This window comes from Aotus nancymaae, unplaced genomic scaffold, assembly GCF_030222135.1.
Source record: "Aotus nancymaae isolate 86718 unplaced genomic scaffold, 86718_ANA_hifiasm-v0.15.2.pri h1tg000009l, whole genome shotgun sequence".
In the NCBI taxonomy this organism is placed as follows: domain Eukaryota; kingdom Metazoa; phylum Chordata; class Mammalia; order Primates; family Aotidae; genus Aotus; species Aotus nancymaae.
Genome location: NW_026988420.1, coordinates 13,682,318 through 13,703,966, shown reverse-complemented (window position 1 = coordinate 13,703,966; position 21,649 = coordinate 13,682,318). Strand labels below are relative to the sequence as shown.

The 21,649-nt window shown below is 36.3% G+C and overlaps 1 protein-coding gene across 5 annotated transcripts in view; it reads right to left on the bottom strand.

Moving 5' to 3' along the window:
- The window catches only part of FNDC3A (fibronectin type III domain containing 3A), a 193,494-nt gene that overhangs the window by 26,771 nt on the left and 145,074 nt on the right, over nt 1-21,649 (bottom strand). For all 5 annotated transcript variants that reach the window (XM_012465127.3, XM_012465128.2, XM_012465129.2 and 2 more), the window contains 6 exons: nt 13,786-13,845; nt 12,273-12,411; nt 8,980-9,033; nt 6,495-6,619; nt 5,217-5,391; nt 2,145-2,231 (listed from right to left, as the gene is read on the bottom strand). In XM_012465127.3, the coding sequence (XP_012320550.2) occupies nt 2,145-2,231; nt 5,217-5,391; nt 6,495-6,619; nt 8,980-9,033; nt 12,273-12,411; nt 13,786-13,845 (640 nt within the window). The remainder of the gene's footprint in view (nt 1-2,144; nt 2,232-5,216; nt 5,392-6,494; nt 6,620-8,979; nt 9,034-12,272; nt 12,412-13,785; nt 13,846-21,649) is intronic.

The following is a 21,649-nucleotide window of genomic DNA, read 5'->3' as shown; positions in this document are numbered from 1 at the left end:
TATCTTTGTTTTTTAATATTGAAAACGATTTATATGGCTCTTATCATTAATTTGAAATAGTTTAATAAAATAAACACTGGCAGGACAATTTAAATGTTGAATTTATCAACCAATGAGCATCCTGTTATATTCTTGGGAAAACTTCTGTGCAAATACAGTCTGGCTTATATTAACTGGTATATTAACTAATTCAAGCACTGTCTGCCAAGAAATAGCAATGTAAATAGTGACCAACTCAAAGTGCAAAAATGTATCCTAGAATAATACTATACTAGGAAAAGTAAGAATTTCAGGAATCTCCACACTAGAACTATCTTCAAAGCTTGCCTCAAGTGAGCAAGAATGACGTGTTGTCTCCCCATCTTCCCCGTGAAATAATTCAGCCCAAAGGCCAATAGGTGAGCTGAGTAAGACAAGCCTTTGTGCTGGAGACAGGGATGTTTTGGGTGGAGGCAGCAGCATGTACCCAGTAGGAACTCAAAGCACCCTAATCCTCAATAGGACTTTAGGAAGGAGCAGCGGGGATGAGGGAGGGGTTTGACCCAATAAGTAAATATACTGAACTGCGTCAAAGTTTCTCACTGATGATGAAGGAAGTTAGAAATAAGGAATGGGGGAAAACTAAAATTAACCTGTGGCATTGGATTAGAATTGAAGGTATCTGGTGTGAACTCATGATTTAAAAAAAAATACAGAGATACAGAAACACAGATATGTACCTGTGTTGTAACTGTATATATATATTTATGTATATACATATCTATATAAATATTTATATATAAACTAAACATAAACACATATATAGTTCCTAGCTCTGTCCATTGGGAGGGTGCCCAGGAGCAGTAAAAACCTCTATAACAATTAAGTATACTTAGTATCTAGATCTTGATTTCTAAGTATCACTGTCCATTAAAAGGATCCTGGTGCTTTGAGAAATGGCCAATTCCAGAGTTGAAGAATGTAAAGTTTAAGATGAGACTAGAATATCCTGTGCCAGAAAGGAAGGGCTCAAAGAATGATGAGAGATATGTCAAAAGGATTCAGAAGCCAGCATGTAGGTGATCCCAAATCTGGGACAAATTAAGCCTCACAATAATCAAAGTAACAAAATAAAACCTATTGAACAGACTTCCATGAGTACCTACTGATATAAATGGGAAGAAGAGAAAGTCCTTCTTTCCTTACAGTATAATGCCAACTTATGAATGTAGAAAAAAATGACAAAATTTAAAAAATCACCACTTGGCATCATCAATCACAGTAATAATTGATTTAGGCAAGAATCATTAATGGGTGTTGAAACTATGGATAAAAGTTTGATGAGGAACAAGATGCTCATAGAGTACATAGTATTTACAAAATACTAATTACAAAGAAAAAAGAATAACTTTACAGTTACCATAAATATGAGAAGAATATGGTAGATACAGGCTTTATCAAGTGACTAGCAGTAATAAGACAAATTGAAATTATACACCACTTGATACGATACATTGAGAAAAATGCATTATTTTCTGTGATATCCCTGCCAACAAAGCATATACTTAGTATGTTCTAACATTCATATTTTAAAAGAAGTTTGTTCACATTATGCAAATAAGAGTCATATAAATTACTTTTTATTTTAAATATATAAAGTTTGAGAAGTACCGCTATGTAATAAGAAAGTAAAACAAAAAAGCTCACTAGAAAAGGTCAACGTTATTTAAGATCTAAATCCAAAGGAGTGAAGTACATACTTGGCTTTAAAACAGTAAGAATAGAGGCTAGAGGCTGGGTGCAGTGGCACATGTCTGTAATCCCAGAACTCTGGGAGGCAGGAAGATCGCTTGAGCCCAGGAGTTTGAGACCAGCCTGGGCAACATGGTAAAAACCTCATCTCTATAAAATAAGTTAGCCAGGTGTGGTGGCACACACCTGTGGTCCCAACTGCCTTGGAAGCTGAGGCAGGAAGATGACTTGAGCCCAGGAGGTCATGACTGCAGTGAGTTGTGATCATGGCATTGCAGCAGCCTGGGTGACAGAGTAAGACCCTGTCTCAAAAAACAAACCAACAACAAATAACAAACAGAAAACAAAAAACCCAACCACACCAGTAAGAATAGGAACAAGGAACAAATCTTTTAAGGGTTTTCAAAGCTTACCTTGAATTTATACTTAGTACTACGTCTGAGATTTTTCACTGTGTAAGCAAGATCTTCTCCATCATATTTAGGTTTAAAACCATATCCCTGGAAAAGGAAAGCAAGGTCTTCATTTGATGTCTAACAATAGAAATATGGGCAATAATGAATATGTGAAAAGACACAGGTTTCTCCTCGTCTTCTACTACGTGCAATAAGACTAATGCTCTGTTGAGTGGAATCCTCACCTTGACACTTCTGTATTCAGTGGGTATACCTGGAAATGCTTATTGAACATTTGGTAGAAGACGAAGCAGACCACTTAGTCTCAGTAAATATGGTAGCCAAGAGAAGATCTTTGTGTTGAGGGAAGAGATGTCAGAGTTGGAGCCAATGGTAACTTTACCATCAATAAGCTATCCCAAGAACACGGATTTCCCAGAGATATTGTGCAAGAGCTGAACAAAACTTTAAGTAGTTAACATATTTAACTTGCCCTAAACACATAGTTGTTTAAGTAAATAAGTTAAGGGTTAGTTGTGCTGGTAGGTGAGGATGTGTCACTTAGGTTTGGGATTGCTATTTCCAGCACCAGTGACAATGCTTTACAAACTTCTCGAATGTAATCATTTTTTAAATTAAAAAAATTGAGATACAATTCATATAAGGTAAAATTCACCATTTCAAAGTAAAAAATCTAATGGCTTATAGTATATTCACAAAGTTGTGCAATCCTCACCTAATTTCTAATTTCAGAAAAAACCTGTCCTTTTTTGGGTAGCAGTCATATCCTACCTCCTTCTATCTACTAACATACTTCCTGTCTCTATGGATTTGTCTATATCCACATAAATGGAATCATATAATATGTGGTCTTTTATAACTGGGTTCTTTATTTAGCATAATGTTTTCAAGGTTGACTCATGTTATGGCATATATTGGTACTCTTTTTATGGCTGAAAAATATTCCATTGTATGGATATACCACATTTTGTTTTTCCATCTATCTGCTGCTGATGGACATTTGGGTTGTTTCCATTTTATGACTATTATGATTAAGGCTGCTATGCACATTTGTGTACGATTTTTGTATGAACATGTGCTTTCAATTCTCTTAGGTATATACTTAGGGGGTGAACCGATGCTATTTTTGACCCTATTCCTTCAGAGTAGCACTGAAAATCTATGAACTATATATAGATCTAATAATAGAATACACCTTAACTCCTAGTCAGCTAGGCTCTAGCAAATAGGATGTGAGTGATGGGTAACTAGATCCAGGTTGCACTACACGGGAGAATTTTCAAAAAAATCTTCTGTGACACTTTGGGAAGCAGTGTGTAAATACAGTTGGAGAAAGGTAGACACAATATTTTCTCATCTTTTAAAACTTCTTAGTCAAGAAGGCTGTGGTGATCTTCCCCTCTCCCTAGTTCCCCTAAAACAGATTTAGTTAAAGTGTAGCCTATGTGTTTCCAAAGCACAGACAGACATACACTTACACACACACAAACAAAACAAAACCCCTTTCACATCAAAACAAAAGACTGATTTTTCAGGCTGGGCACAGTGGCTTATATTTGTAATCTCAGCACTTTGGGAGGCTGAGGTGGGAGGACCACTTGAGCCCAGGAGTTTGAAACCAGCCTAGGCAACATAGCGAAACTCTGTCTCTACAAAAAATAAAATTAGCCAGACATGGTGGCACGTGCCTGTAGTACCAGCTACTTGGGAGGCTGAGGTGAAAGGATTGCCTGAGCCCAGGAGTTCAAGGCTGAAGTGAAACAAGGTTGTGCCACTGCACTCCAGCCTGGGCTACAGAGCAAGACCCTGTCTCAAAAAAAAAAAAAAAAAAAAAGACTGCATTCTCCATCATGCCCAACCTCTCCCAAACAGTAACAAACCAAGGCTTCAAAGGACTGGGAAATGAGCTAACTATTGTGGCAATGTCTATTGTATTAGGATTAATGCCATACTAAAATGTTATTTTTCTGATTTTTAAAAAATTATACTTCAAGTTCTGGGATACATGTGAAGAATGTGCAGGTTTGTTACATAGGTATACACATGCCATGATGGCTTGCTGCACCCATCAACCAATCTACATTAGGTACTTTTCCTAATGTTATCCCTCCCCTACCCCACCCCCTCAACAGGCCCCAGTGTGTGATGTTCCCTTCTCTGTGTCCATGTGTTCTCACTGTTCAGCTCCCACTTATGAGTGAGAACATGTGGTGTTTGGTTTTCTGTTCCCGTGTTAGTTTGCTGAGAATGATGGTTTCCAGTATAGGCTATCAACCAAAAAAAGCCCAGGATCAGACAGATTCACAGCCAGTTAATACCAGAGGTACAAAGAGGAGCTGGTACCACTCCTTCCGAAACTATTCCAAACAACAGAAAAAGAGGGACTCCTCCCTAACTCATTTTATGAGGCCAGCATCATCCTGATACCAAAACCTGGCAGACACAACAAAAAAAGAATTTCAGGCCAATATCCCTGATGAACATCAATGTGAAAATCCTCAATAAAATACTGGCAAACTTTATCCACTAGCACATCAAAAAGCTTATCCATCAAGATCAAGTAGGCTTCATCCCTGGGATGCAAGGCTGGTTCAACATTCACAAATCAATAAACGTAATCCATCACATAAACAGAATCAGTGACAAAAACCATGATTATCTCAATAGATGCAGAAAAGGCCTTTGATAAAATTCAACACCCCTTCATGCTAAAAACTCTAAAACTAGTTATTGGTGAAATGTATCTCAAAATAGTAGGAGCTATTTTTGATGAACCCACAGCCAATATCATACTGAATGGCCAAAAGCTGGAAGCATTCCCTTTGAAAATCAGTACAAGACAAGGATGCCCTCTCTGACCACTCCTATTCAACATAGTATTGGAAGTTCTGGCCAGGGCAATCAGGCAAGAGAAATAAATAAAGGGTAATCAAATAGGAAGAGAGGAAGTCAAATTGTCTCTGTTTACAGATGACATGATTGTTTAGAAAACCCCATCATCTCAGTCCCAAATCTCCTTAAGCTGAAAATGTTTTAAATACACTATTTAAAATCTGTATTTGTACTTACTGAAGTTTCTTCCTCCATCTCTAAAATGTAAGAAATTCCTTCATCTGATGGTGTTCCTGAGGGTTTACTCCATTGTAAGGATAACCAAGTAACTCCAGCCTTAGTTAATACAGGACTTGCTGGCATAGAAGGAGCACAGCCTGAGGTGTAATATAAGACTTCTTCACTAAAACCACTGTTGAAACAAATGGTTTTTTAAAGGCATGAAAAAGTTATTTTTACACTGAAAGAATAAGTTTGTGACATGTGATTTTTTTTTTTGAAAATGACAATTTTTGGTAACAAATTACAATACAAACAATATATCTTGGGTTTGATCTCTTTATGAAAGATACCAAACAGTGAATTAGTGTTCTTTTAAAAATGCAGTTTTGGGTGCGTTGGCTCACGTCTGTAATCCCAGCACTTTGGGAGGCCGAGGTGGGTGGATCACGAGGTCAAGAGATTGAGACCATCGTGGTCAACATAGTAAAACCCCGTCCTCACTAAAAATACAAAAATTAGCTGGGCGTGGTGGCGCGTGCCTATAGTCCCAGCTACTTAGGAGGCTGAGACAGGAGAATCACTTGACCTGGGAGGAGAAGATTGCAGTTAGCTGAGATAGTACCACTTCCCACTAGCCTGTGTGACACAGCGAGGCTGTCTTAAAAAAAAAAGGCAGTTTTGTTCAGATTTTTCAGCCTTTATATCATAATTTATCCAGTCAATGAAAAAATATATACATTACCTTATGGAAACAGTAACACTCTTGTATTGGTGTGTAAATGTTTTAACTTTTAAACACACTTTCAAATAATGCCATTTACATAAAATAGAAAATGTAAGTTCCCAGTTGTATAATTAAACCAACCTGCCCCTATAAAGGTGAGCAGAGCTATCTCTAGAACAAAAATAATTTCAATATGACTCCTGAAAGACACTTGGCTTTCTATTTAAATTAGGTATTTTAGATGTTCTTAAAATTCACCTGACTTTAAACAAAATATTGAAATCACATATGCTGAGGAGCAAAAAAAAAAAAAAAATCTCTTGGTCACATATAAAAATCTAACATATTTAAAAATCTTGGTAAAGTTGTAAGTTTAATCTTTCCTATAGTTCCTATGTAAGATATTTTCTTACAGCTTTTGCTAGAGTGGTAACACATCTTAACTATATCAACAAAGAGATAAACTAAGCAGAAGTTTTAATAGATAATTTGGACAGTGAATAGTTATACAATTGAAGTTGATTCAATAATCTAAAAGTATTTACATTCTTTTATAAAATATACCTTACCTTGTACCATAGTCATTTCTGGCTGATAGTCTGAATTTACAGCCCATTGCTGGTGACAGTTTAGTAATTTTAAATTGTTTCTGTGAGCCCATGTAACACTGATAAAATTCTCCATTTCCTTTTCCCTGTAAGAAATGGCTGATTATTATATATCATGTACATTACTGTAAAAAAAAAATAAATCCACATCAATTCCTTCTGGACAGTAACATATTAGTAAGTGTATACTGAAGGTCATGGATCTCAAGAGAAGGCTGAGATACAGCACATCTTTTATATACTATAGTTCATCAAATGCAGAATTCAAACACCAGAGAGCAAGTATCTTTGCATAGCTTTTTGAATTAAGTACCATCTTTTAGCCAATGTTAAATCTCTGGCTTTAATAAAGGAAACTCTTCAGGTACGGATTCTATAATCTCCATGAAAGACTACCAGTGGTAGAAATGGGATGATGATCTTTGATAGGGTTGACTGGCTTTCTTCAACCTATGGAAAGCTCTAAGCAAACGGTTTTAAGAAAAGGTCCCTACCCATGCCCAAACTTCCAACTAGATAGATGATAAACTTCTTTAAAATAAAACTTTTAGAGCTTCTACTGCTTAGATTAACACTGAAAAAGTTCTAGTGGAGAGCACAGCCCAATTACAGGCAATAAGAAAGAGAGAGAAAAGTTAGGACAGCTAAAAAGTTTTAGAAATTTAGGGTGCTAAATAAAATAGGTAAGTTTCTCATTCGCCACCCATTTTTCTTTATTGTGTTGCTAGAGATAAAGGGTGATTAGGGTGACTTCTGCTTCAAAGAAAATTGTAGACGGTACTTGATTGCTTTACTGAATGCTCTTTTTAGTTCTAACGCTGTTTAGTTGATTCTACTGAGTTGTCTAAATAGAAAATCGTATCATCTCTAAATAATGAGAGTTTTGCCCCCAAGCCCAGACACCATGACTGTACTTTTTGCTTTGGTTTCAAGTCATACTGCCTTAAGTGTAACCTCTGAAATAATGTTAAATAAAGGCAGGGATAATTGGCAATCTTGACTTATTTCAGCTTTGTATAGAAATGCCTTTATTTGTTTAGTGATGGTACAAAAATAACTATCGAATAAGAAATTACCTTTCTATTCCTAATCTGCTTTGAGTTTTAACTAAAATGAATGCTAATTTTTATCAAATACCCTCCCTTAATTTACCAAGATAATATAGTTTTTCTTCTAAATTAATGCGATATGTTAATAGATTTTCTAATTCTAAATTATCTTAGAATTTCTGGAATAAAATCTACTTGGTTGTGCTTTATTATTCTTTTAATATACTGCTGAATTCCAAACTTATCAATGGAATTTCTTCCACTCCCTCTGGCTCCTCTTCTTAGCTTGGTATAAGCCATAGGGCAAGAGAGACCATGGTAACTGATTCTAAAAACAATATACTAAATCAAGCTTGTCCAACCTGCGGCCCAAGGGCCACATGCGGCCCAGGACAGCTTTGAATGTGGCCCAACACAAATTTGTTAACTTTCTTAAAACATTATGAGATATTTTTGCGACTTTTAAAAAGCTTATTAGCTATTGTCAGTGTTAGTGTTAGTTGGTGCAAAAGTAACTGCTGTTTTTGCCATTACTTTCAAAGGCAAAAACAGCAACTACTTTTGCACAAATCTAGTATTTTGTGTGGCCCAAAGAAGCCAAAAGATTGTACTAAATAATGAAGCCCAGCATGCTTGCTGTGGTTGGCTGAAGAATGGCCCCCAAGGATATCAAGGTCCTAGTCCCCTGAACCTATGAATATGACCTTATATGGTAGAAGGGGTTGTACAATGTGACCAAGAATCTTCAGATGGGAGATTATCCTGGATTATATCAATAGAACCCAAATGGAATCATAAGTGTTCTTAGAAAAGGAAGACAAAGGGAGATTTGAAGACAGAGGAGGAAGAAGGTGATGTGATGATGGAAGCAAGGGGAGAAAAGGCAATGTGATATAGCCACAAACCAAATAATGACAACAGCCTACAGAAGCTGGTCAAGGCAAGGAAACAGATTCTTCTCTGTTTCCCTAGAGAAAGCCTGGCCATGCTGACACCTTCATTTTGTCCCAGAGAAACTCATTTTGGATTTCTCGCCTCAAGAACAGTAAGAGAATAATGTGTTGTTTTAATAACAGGCTTGGGGTAATTTGCTACAGCAGCCATAGGAAAAGAATACACTTGCCTTTAAGGCTGATGTGAAAAAAAAAGTTCCTTCATCAAGGTAGTTACCTAAGTAATAGTTTTGATGGTGATTCAGTTGAAAATAGGGAAGTTAAGTTAGGAATGTTTTCTAAAAACACCATCAATCCACGCATGTACCACACAAAATCATTCATATACTTAATGATTAAAACAAAGAAGAATAATACTTAATGATTAAAACAAACAAAAATGTTATTTCTGCCTGAAGATATGCACATAATGTTAACCATTTAAAAAGATTAAATTTTACTTACTTCATCCCATTCTAATACAAAGTTTTGGATTTTAGAACCATTGTCACTAGGTGCCTAAAACCAACGCCAAAAAACAAAATGAAAACAAATTAGTACATTCATAAGTGATACTATGATGATCTAATCTAAGGATCTAGTTTATGTGGCAGATGTTTCTCTGTGACTTGGTCCTGGGAAAATGTTCATGAAAAAATACAAAAATATATGTATTGTATACCCTATAATCTTTTCAAACTTAAGAAAAGAAAGCAAAGAAGCTACTTAAGTCTTTCTGAACACTGAACGATCCCTTCTAGCAAGAACCATTAATATCTTGACTTTAAGAAGTCTTTAAGAAAGCCATTTTGCTTTTCTTCCAGAAGGTTTATCAGCTTTAAGTTTGTAGGATTGAGCCTGTCATTGTTATTAAAACTCACCTTACAAAATAAATGGAATATTGTATAAAATACCAAACCAACCAAGGTGGAGTGAAAACCAGGGTGCTGAAAGGAGCTCTGGGAGGGCAGTCTGGGTCCTTGTTTCTAGACTCATTGTGCTGGTACCTGAGACTGCTGGCTCAGCAATCTGTTAATATTTTGGGTGTAAAAGAATGCAGTTTCCCTTGGCATTTTATTTCAGTATCTAATCACTCTAAAAATCAAAAATTTCAACCTTACTTCCACCTGAATTTTCTTTCTACAATTTCAGCCCATTTCCTCTTTGCAGAACAAATTATCACCCCTATACTTATTATAACTCCATATATTTGCAGACAATTGACTTTAAGACTCCTCTGGTCAAAATTAAATAATTTTAATTTTTGAAATGATGTTTTTTGTACTCTATCCAATTTTTATATAATATTGTTAACTATGTAAATGGCAATCAAGGATCATTAAGCTTTTAATACAGAGGAACATGGAGGTCTAAATTATTGGTTAAACACTAATACAAATCTTACATTAATTTTTTTTTTAAATCATAATCTTAAACTGGTTAGCATGGCCAGAATTTGCTTGTAAGGTAGAGTAGTATCTCACTGACTGGGAAAGCAGTGGCAGTTAAAATAAATATAATGTAAAGGGGGGAAGAGAAAGAATCTTTGAAAAACTCCAACTCATGCTGTAGAGGAAGAGAATCCAAAGTAAAGCGAGAGATCAGAAGTCTCAGCAGGAAGTGAGGGGTATAAAAAGATATTTTCCAAGTTTTAATGATTTCCGATTGCTCTAGTCTAGTTGCTGAGTCTCTCACATTTACTTAATTTTTCTTTTCTTTTTTTACTAGTGAGGTTATTAAAATGTCTATCTTAACCTGAGAGTTATCCTCCAGCTGTTTTCCAAGTTAGAGGGGAAACTATCAAGTGTAAAGTGTTTTACCTTATCTCATTTAGTCCTCAGATCAACTCTATGAAGTACTATTATCTGAACTTTACAAAAGAGGAAATGCGGGCCCCAAAGAACCAAATAAATCATCCTAGATCACATAGTCATTAAAAGTAGAGCAGAACTGAATTCATTCTATCCACCTGCAAAATCAGTGTTCCTACCCAGCAGTATTATAAGGGCTCAGATTGTCTGTCTGGGGAATGGCAATAAGACAGAAAAAGACAAATTTTATTCAGCTTTTTGTCATCACTATGCACTGGCAATTCTAAATGATGTCAGTTAATAAGATACCTCTCTTAACGGCTACCTCCCCCATAGGAATGCTTTTATAGATTAGGTGAGGTAGCAGAGCCAAAAAAACCAATATTCGAGTCACTACTCTTAGTGACTTTTCTTCATTTTTAATATTAAATAACAATAGTTATTATGCTTATTATTTTCCAGGCATTATACTATGAGCTATTCAGATGTTACCTGTTTAATCCTTCCGACTCTGAGGTATATAAAACTATCCTTCAAAAGCAGTGACAATGATATTTTTTTCCAACCATATTGATTATTGTGTGTGTATATAGGGCCATTTCTAGAAAGGTTCAAGCCTGGGCAACCTGTGTGGGTAATCTGAGGTACCACTGCCTACATCCTGTATAGGGATGTTAGAATATTATTAAAGGCAGACATTTCAAAATTGTATTTTAATTATTTTAGAAATCCTAACCTATATAAAGAAGAATGGGCTGCTGTGCTACCAAAGGAAAGGGTCTGAGCATATTCACAAATAAAATACTACTGTAAGTGACATAAAATAAAATTTTTTTTTTTATCACATATGAATATATGTATATATACAAAGCTTTTTGACTTATATGTGTTAATAGTACTTTTTGACTACAAAAGTATTCAATATCCCCACCAGAAATAGGAACTAACAAGCTACAGAGCAAGTAGCAGGTCTTACATTTTTAAAAGCTTTCAGAAGTAAAGCTAGCCCTGAGTTTGCTCTGGAAGCAAGGACAGATAATTAAATCAAGGGGAAGAGTTACATCTCACTACAATCCTAAGCTAACAGGAGTGGTACCCCATTCTAGGGGATGTTTTTAAATTTTGTGGGGGCTATTTCTGACCTGATCACAATAATGCAGGAGGGGGGAGGGTCTGGTCAAGGGCAAGGGCACTAATAGCCCTGCAGAATAGAGACAATCAGTACAATGAGGAATTGTTTTCTTCCTCTAGGACTTCTGAATGTCTATCAGAGTTGAAAAACCAAATCCCATTTTATAAAGTATTTTTTATATGGTTTTAACAGACACTGAGTTTCTCAAAATGCAGTAACTGCAATTTGTAAAGACTGCATTTAATTTTTTCAGAAATTCACCAAGACCACACTATTTCAGAAAATCACATAATGACAAAGTTGTCTGTGGTATCTGAATGACTAATTCTATGTATGTTATCTGTCTACTTCATTGTATCTTCTTGTGTAGCTGGAACCAAACATTTATGAATTGAAATATATACTTTTCTATTGAGAATAACTTGATTCCTCCTTTTAGGCAGCATATTGATTTATGAGTCTAGTTCTTATAAATCTGATTTTAGAATAAAACTCAGAATATAAAGGCATCACGACAAAATCTTACAAAAAGGAGAAATGGGTTAAAAATTACTGTGGTGAATCTCAACGTCATCACACATGCAATATAATAAGGACTGTTAAATTATAAATCCATCCTTTTCCACTATATTTACATTTAGTAAGAAAAAACACTAAAAGTGTTATTTTAACATACATTAAATAGGCATTTGTGTCTTATATGTAAAGAGGAGGAACAAATTAGAACTGTCTCCAGAAACAACTGAAACTTAACACTACTAGGGGAAACAAAGAAACACACGTCCAGTTGGAAACACCCTACAGAATATTCTTACCTTCCACTGCAAAGTGAGGGAATTTTTGGTCCGATTGGCTATCCTTGGTGGATTAGGTATATCAGGTTCACAGCTCAAGGTGGTGAAGATTTCAGCTTCTGAAGGAGTTCCCTTTATAGAATTATATTCTGCCTGGACTCTATGGTGATAAAATGAATAATTTTAACTTTCAGAATCACTGTATCCTATTTTCAAAAGTATCACCTTTAAGTATTTACAAATTAGGAAGGTGTCTACTAAAAGTTCTATCAAGAAAATAAGACTATTAGAAGTAAAACGTGACCCTCAAAAAAAAAAAAAGGATAGACAAGTGTTTTTTTTTTTTTTGCTGCAACCCAAAGAAATAATTAAAAATTGTGGTATGTGAGTGTGCATGTATGCATTTACACACGCATATGCAAAAAAATTTCCTGAAACAACAGTTTCCTGAAACAACATTCTCAACTATGGGGAATACACTGATGCTTTCTATCCTATTTGATTCTATTTCTTTTTTTAAAAAACAATGCTGAATATAACCCATAGAATTAAATTAATAATTCAAGATGACTGCAATCTACAGTCTGAAAAAGATTAGTTTAGACAAAACTTTGAGTTTATCCATAGGAAGTACACTTGAACACTTAGTAGTTTAACAGAAATAATCCCAACCACATATGCTTTTTTTAAAAATGGGGGTAATTAACTAAATGTGTTATATTAGGCTTCAGCTGGATAAGCCCTAGAATGTATGAAATTTTAGTAAATTACACTAGAAAAACTGCATAGAGTAACATTATCTAAGTTCTTCCTATTAAATGTTGTGAAATTCTAGAGTCTTAATATCCTGAACTCTTCTTGAAACAGGATATAGTAAAAATAAATGCATAAACCAAGTATTATTTATAATTATTTTATAAAAATTCCAAAAGCTAGGACAAGTTTCCAGTGCCAAACTAGATTCTACAGACATATTCTAAGATTCATTCCAAACTCAAAAGTCTACAAACAGGATGATTAGCCCTTCACTGTAACATGAGTTAAATGTTTTTGTTTTTTGAAAAATTTTGATAATTTTACCAATAGAAAAATTGAAGTCTACAGTTTTTTTTTTTGTTTTTTTTTTTTTTTGAGACAAGGGCTCACTCTGCAGCCAGGCTGGAATACAATGGCATGATCATGGCTCACTGCAGTCTTAACTTCCTGGGCTCAAGCAATCCTCCTACCTCAGCCTTCCGAGTAGCTGATTCCACAGGCCTGCACCACCATGCCTGGCTACATTTTGGATTTTTTGTAGAGATGGGGTCTCACTATGTCGCTCAGACTGGTTTCTAACTCCCAGGCTCAAGAAATCCTCCTGTCTTGGCCACCCAAAGTGCTGGGATTACAGGTGTGAGCCACTGTGCCCAGCCTACAAACTCTGTTTTTAATCTGAAATCAATGTTTAAATTATATTCTAGATTTTTAAGAAAATAATTATTAAAAAAAAAACCTATGCTGTATCATATAAAAGCAATTTGTAGGAATTCCTTACTTTGCATGGTAATCCGTGGCTGGCTTGAGATCATTTAAAGTGATATTTGTTTCTTCTCCTCTGGGGAAAAAAAAGTAATATTTCAATGTCTGGTAAATAAAGCATTTTCAAAAGACGTATATTATATAAACTATGAAGTATTTTATGAAACTACTTCTTTCTTTACCAACTGTAACTATATTCAGATTCTACTAGTATGGGGTTTGGCAGTTAGGATATGTGCCAAACTTACATGTGTACCTGCATACTACTTTAAAACAGAAAGTGGTGCTAAGTGAATCAGCTGTGTAAGCCAGACTCCTTTTTTGGAGTGCAGTTAAGGAAGGCATTTAGCTTACTGAAAAAACAAAACTATTATCAATTATTTAAAAATACATTTTGCACATGGTTAAAATAATGAATAAAACATGTATTGCCAAAAGCAAAATTGCCAAATTTTTATAAAGAGTCTACCACTATTTTATTTTATTAGAAAATAATGTGGAACTTCATTTAAAATGTTATACTCTGAACAGATCACCTATGAGAGAACACTGGAATTAACAGGAGTGACTGAAAACATATAAAACAAGGAAGGAGAGGGAAGTAAACCTATTCACCTACAGTCATCTGGGAGCCTAGAAAGGTTCTCCAGTGTGGGGAAAGGGTAAGTGAGTGACCCCCAGTGGTCCACATTTCCACCTGTATTCTAGTCGTGGGAAACACCCTAGACCCTTGTGGGCTGCAGCTAACATAGGGAGCTTCATGGATTTGTGCAAGGCATTGCTCAAGAGAGGGAGCTCACGTTGGGTCCTATACACTTCTCAAGCCCTAAGTAGCTAGAGTAAGGTATCTTAATTGAGAGCACAACCCCCAACATACTGCATCCTGACCACAGGCCCTACAGCCCCCACATCTCCATTTCTCTGGACCCCCACTGACATTTCCTACCCACAGGCCACCACTGTGACTGGCTGCTGCTTTCAGGACTAAAGCTTGAGCCATTGGCAAAGATCGTGGTGCCCCCAGCAGTGAAGCTGCTGCACATCTTCATGCACTGCAAGGACAAACTTGCTGCCTGTAGCAACTGCAGCTGTGGGCTGCTGCAGCTGTGGTTAAAGCACTAAAGTGGGTATTCCCTAGCTGCCTGCATACAGCTGCTGCTACTAAAAGCCCTCCCTGGTAGCAGGTCTGCAGCAGAGCCACTGCGGCTCCACCTGAGCATTCTTCCTTGGGCCTAGGGGTCATACCTACCCTGACAACACAGTTAGCACCTACAAATACCACTGGAGGGCCTGAAGAGAGGTCCTGGCTCTGTACCCCACCCCCGTGTTTGAGCACACTGTCTGGGAGGTCTGGGGACTACCCAGCCCAGTCCATCACCTGTGCCACCTAAGCACTACTCCTGATGGCCTGAGACTGAGCCCACCCAACCTGCCTTTAACCACCACAGCAGGCATCCATCTGCATTCATCCACCTGTGGACCTGGGGACTGGCTTGTCCAGCCTGTCACAGTCACCACCAACATCAACATGGGCTGCTTGGAACCCAGAGGTTAGTCCTGCCATGGCTAATGCCATCACTCAAGCCATATCTGCTTCCCAGAGGCCCAAGAACCCACCTGCCCACCTGCCTGACCCACAGGTACCACTACTAGCACCTGAGCAAGCTGCCTGGAGGCCCAAGAATCAGCCTGCCTGGATCTGCTAACACTGGTGCTCATGTACACCATTTGGGGGCCAAGGGCAGGCACGCTTGGGCCTGCTCCTGCCACCACTGAGGCCCAAGGACAGGCCTACTTCATATCCTCATCCCCAGCAAAACTTCACTACAGCTTCCACTAACAACTGCACCTTAAGCCACTGTGGAAATCACAGACACCAATAACACTGCTTATAGCAGAAGGAGTTATATGATGACTAAACTCCTGCATGCATCCTGAATCAAAGCCAAAGTGCTCTACCCAACCAACACTATAGATGCATCTTCAGGAAAAAGTCCTCCCCTATGAAAGCAAACTCAAAAAATATAAAGAAGTGACTGTTACACCAGATGCATGAATAATGACATAAGGACACAAGAAATATGAAAAAGCAAGGCAATATGATACCTCCAAAAAAACACAATAATCTTCCAGCAACAGATTCCAATAAAAAAGAAAAATTTATGAAATCCCAGATAATAAATTTGAATAATGATACTAAAGAAGCTCAGCTGAAATATAAGAAAAAACAGAAAAGCCAATAAACTAAAAAAACAATTTAGAATATGAATAAGAAATATCCCAAAGAAACATATAATCATAAGAAAGAATCAAACAAAAATTCTGGAACCGAAGAATTCATTAAATGAAATACAAAACACATTTGAAAGCATCAACAAGAGGCTAGATATAGCTGAAAAAAGAATTTCAGAATGTGAAGACAGGTCTTTTGAAATAACCCAGTGAGACAAAGATAAACTTTGGGAGACTGAGGTGGGTGGATCACCTGAGGTCAGGGGTTCAAGACCAGCCTGCCAAACATGGTGAAACCCTGTCTCTACTAAACATACAAAAAATTAGCTGGGTGTGGTGGTGGGCACCTGTAATCCCAGCTCCTTGGGAGGCTCAGGCAGGAGAATCGCTTGAACCTGGGAGGCAGAGGTTGCAATAAGCCAAGATTGTGCCACTGCACTCCAGCCTGGGGAACAAGAGTGAAACTCCGTATTGAAAGAAAGAAAGAGAAAGAGAGAGAGAGAAAGAGAGAAAGAAAGAGAAAGAGAGAGAAAGAGAAAAAAGAAAGAAAGAAAAAAGAAAGAAAGAGAAAGAAACAAACAAAGAAGAAACAAAGAAAGAACAAAGCCTATGTAACATATGAGACACTATAAAGCAACCAGATATTTGAATTTTTGGTATCCTAAATGGTGAAGATAAAAACAAAAGGGTTGGAAAACATATTTAACAAAATAATAGCTGAAAACTTTCCAAGTCTAGCAAGAGATTTAGATATCCAGACACAGGAAGCTCAGACAGTCAGATATAAAACTGCTATAGATACAAAACAGATACAATACAAAAAGGTCTTCTGCATGAAATTATAGTCAAACTATTAAAAGTAAAAAACAAAAAAAATTCTAAAGATAGTAAGAGAAAAGCATCTAGTCACCTATAAGGGAACTAGTATCAGACTAATGGGATTTCTCAGCAGAAATCTTATAAACTAGCAGAGAATGGGATGATATATTCAAAGTGCTGAAAGAAAACCACTGTCAGCCAAAGATACTATACCTAACAAAGTTATGTTTCATAAAGGAAGGAGAAATAAGGTATTTTCGAGAAAAGCAAAAGCTGAAGGAATGTATCACCACTAGACCAGTTCTACAAGAAATGCTTAAGGGAGTTCTACACCTAGAAAAAAGGGACATTAGCTGCTGTCATGAAAACACATGAAAGCATAAAACTTACTGATAGAGCAAACACACAAATGAGGAAGAAAAAGAACTCAAATGCTATCATTACAGAAAGCCATCAAACCACAAGGATAGACAATAAGAAAGAATAAAACAAAGAACATCAAAACAACTAGATGTCAATTAATAAAATGACAGAAACACACCCTCACATCTGAACAGTAACTTCAATGTAAATGGATCAAACTTTCTACTTAAAAGACACAAACTCACTGAACGAATTAAAAAATGTGACCCAATTATATGCCATCTACGAGAAAGTCATCTCACTGTAAAGACACATACAGACTGAAAGTAAAGGGATGGAAAATGATAATCCATGCAAACAGAAGCCAAAAGTGAGCAGGAGTAGCTATACTCAGATAAAACAGATTTTAAATCAAAAACAATAAAAAGAGACAAAGTCATTATATAATGATTAAGGGATCAACTCAGCAAGAGGATATAACAATTCTAAACATATATGTATCCAACACTGGAGCACCCAGAAATATAAAGGAACTATTGTTAGATCTAAAGGGGAAGGGGGAGATAGACTCCAAGAAAATAATAGCTGGGGACTTCAACACCCCACTGTCAGCATTAGACAGAACATCTAGACAGAAAATTAACAAAGAAACACTGGATTTAAATGACACATTACACCAAATGGACATAACAGACCTTTGTAATACATTTCATCCAACGGCTACAGAAAACACATTCTTCTTATCAACAAATGAAACATGAAACATTCTTTAGGGTAGACCATACGTCAGCATACAATACAGATCTCAACAAATTTTTAAAAACTAAAATTATACCATTTATTTCCTAATAACACAATAGAATAAAACTAGAAAGCAATAACAAGATTAACTTTGGAATCTGCCAATACCTGGAAACTAAACAATATGCTCCTTAATGACCACTGGTAGGGGGACAAACTAAGAAGGAAACAAAAAAAAAATTTTGAAACAAATTAAAATGGAAACACAAAATATTAAAACCTATGGGGATACAGCAAAAGCAGTGCCAAGACGGAAGTTTAAAGCAATAAATGTCTATATACAAAAAGCTGAAAGACTCTAAATAACCTAGCAAAGCACATCTCAAAGAACTACAAAATCAAGAACAAATCAAATCCAAAATTAGTGGAAGAAATAATAAAGATCAGAGCAGACAGCGAGGTGCAGTGGTGCACACCTGTAGTCCCAGTTACTTGGGAGGCTGAGGTGGGAGAATCGCTTGAGCCAAGGAGTTTGAGTCCAGCTTGGACAACATTGCAAGACCCCATCTCTAAAAAAATAGATCAGAGTAGAACGAAACCACTACCTAATCAAGAGAAGAACAAAGGAGACCCAAATAAACAAAATCAGAAGTAGAAAAGGAGATACTACAACTGATACCACAGTTACAAAGATCATCAGAAACTATCGTGGACAATCTACAATAAACTGAAAAATCTGAGAAAGTGGATAAATTCCTGGATACATACCACCTACCAAGATTGAATCAGGAAGAACGAGAAAACATGAACAGACCAATAGTGAGTAATAAGATTGAATTAGTAATAAAGAGTCTTCAAACAAAGTCCAGGACCAACGGCTTCACTGACAAATTCTACCAAACTTTCAAGGAACACCAATTCTCCTCAAACTATTCCAAAAACATTGAAGAGGAGGGAATTCTAACTCATTCTACAAGGACAGCATTACTCTCTTACCAAAACCAGATAAGGATACAACAAAAAAAAGAAAACTACAGATCAATCCCTCATAAACACAGACACAAAAATCCTCATCAAAGTACTAGCAAACTGAATTCAATATACAACATGATCAAGTGGGATTTATACCAGGAATGCAAGACAATACACTATGACTAAGTGGGATTTATACCAGAAATGCAAGACAATACACCATGATCAAGTGGGATTTATACCAGGAATACAAGGATGGTTCAACAGACAAATCAATAAATGTGATACACCATACCAACAGAATGAAGGACACATATGATCATCTCAATAGATGCAGAAATTTTTTTTTAAAATTCAGCATCCCTTCATGATCAAAACTTTCAACAAACTAGGTACTAAAGGAACATACCTCAACATAATAAAGACTGCCTATGACAGACCCACAGCTAACATCAGGTATAAAGGGGAAAGTCTGAAAACCTTTCCTCTAAGAACTTGAACTGACAAGCATGCCTACTTTCACAGCTCCTATTCAATATGGTCCTGGAAATCCTAGCCAGAGCAACCAACCAAAAGAAAGAAATAAAAGGTATTCAAATTAGAAAAAAAACAAAACAAAACAAAAAGCAAAGTCAAATTGTCCCTCTTTGCAGATGACATGATCTTACATGTAGGAAAATCTAAAGACTCCACCAGAAAACTCTTGGATCTGATAAATAAATTTAGTAAGTTGCAGGATACAAAATCAATGTACGAAAATCAATATCACTTCTATACACTAATAATGAACTAGCTGAGAAAGAAGCTCAAAAAGCAATCACATTTACAATAGCTACAAAAGAAAAAAAAAACCCTAGGAATAAATCTAACGTAACAGATGAAAGAGCTCTGTAAGATAAAACTACAAAACACTGATGAAAGAAATTGAAGAAAACACAAACAAATTAAAAGACATCCAATGCTCATGCAGTCAAAAAATACCATTAAAATGAACATACTGTTCCAAAACAATTTATATTCAATGCAATCCCTATCAAAATACTGATGTCATTTTTCACAGAAATAGAAAAAGTGATCCAAAACTTTCTATGGAACCAGAAAATAGCCTGCACAGCCAAAGCAATCCTAAGCAAAAAGAACAAAACTGGAGGCATCACACAATCTGACTTCAAAATATACTGCAAGACTAAACCAAAACAGCATGGTATTGGTATAAAAACAGACACTAGACCTAAGGAACACAATAGAGAAGCCAGAAATAAATTTACAGCCAAATGATTTTTTAAAAATGGTGCCAAGAACACACATTTGGGGAAAAGATAGACTTTTCAATAAATGCTGCTAGGAAAATTGGATATCCACATGCAGAAGAATGAAACTGGACTGTATCTCTCATCTTATATTAAAATAAACTTGAGATGGCTTAAAGATTTAAATGTTTATGACCTGAAACTATGAAACTACTGGAAGAAAATATGGAAGAAACACTTGAGGACGCTGGTCTAGGCAAAGATTTTATGCTAAGAACCCGAAAGCACAGGCAACAACAACAAAAAAGAAAAATAGAGAAATAAACTAAAAAGCTTCTGCACAGCAGAGGAAACAACCAACACAGTAAGAGTCAACGCTCAGAAAGGGAGAAAATATTTTCAAACTATTCATCTGACAAAAGACCAATATCCAGAATATACAAGGAACTCAAAACAACTCAACAGTAAAAAAACAAATAATCCCATTAAAAGTGGACAAAGGACATGAATAGGTATTTCTCAAAAGAAGAAATATAAATGGCCAACAGGTATATGAAAAAATGCTCTATATCATTAGTCAGGAAAATCCAAATCCAAATTACAATAAGATCATTTTACCCTAGTTTGAATGGCTGTTATTAAAAAGACAAAAAAAAAAAAAAAAATGAGGCTGGGCGCAGTGGCTCACGCCTGTAATCCTAGCACTTTGGGAGGCTGAGGCCGGTGGATCACGAGGTCAAGAGATCGAGACCATCCAGGTCAACATGGTGAAACCCCGTCTCTACTAAAAATACAAAAAATTAGCTGGGCACGGTGGCGTGTGCCTGTAATCTCAGCTACTCAGGAGGCTGAGGCAGGAGAATTGCCTGAACCCAGGAGGCAGAGGTTGCGGTGAGACGAGATCGCGCCATTGCACTCCAGCCTGGGTAACAATAGCGAAACTCTGTCTCAAAAAAAAATGATGCTGGTGAGGATGCAGAGAAAAAAAAGCCCTTATACACTGTTGGTGGAAATGTTAATTAGAATAGCCACTATGGATAACCATGTGGAAATTTCTCAAAAAACTAAAAATAGAAATATCATACAAACGAGCAATCCCACTATTCGGTGTTTTTCCAAACGGAAGAAAAATCAGTATATTGAAGAGATGTGCTTTTCCCACATTTACTGTAGCACTATTGACAATAGTAAAAATATAGATCAACCTAAGTGTCCATCAATGGATGAATGGATAAAGAAAATGTGGTATATATACACAACAGAATATTATTCTCTACTTTTTTTTTTTTTAACTTAAAATCACAATTCCCTATTTAATTTCCTTCTACCAAGTCTCTCTTCTCTCTACTTTATGGACTTCTTTCTGCTCCCCACCCCTTACCTCCCAGCTATCCTGTTTCTCAAATGAAGGCCAGTAAATATGAGAAATAAATATGTTTCAAGGATGAAAGTACATTTAATGAACTGGGCAGTTGCAGCAGCGTCCTTAGAGACAGATCTTAC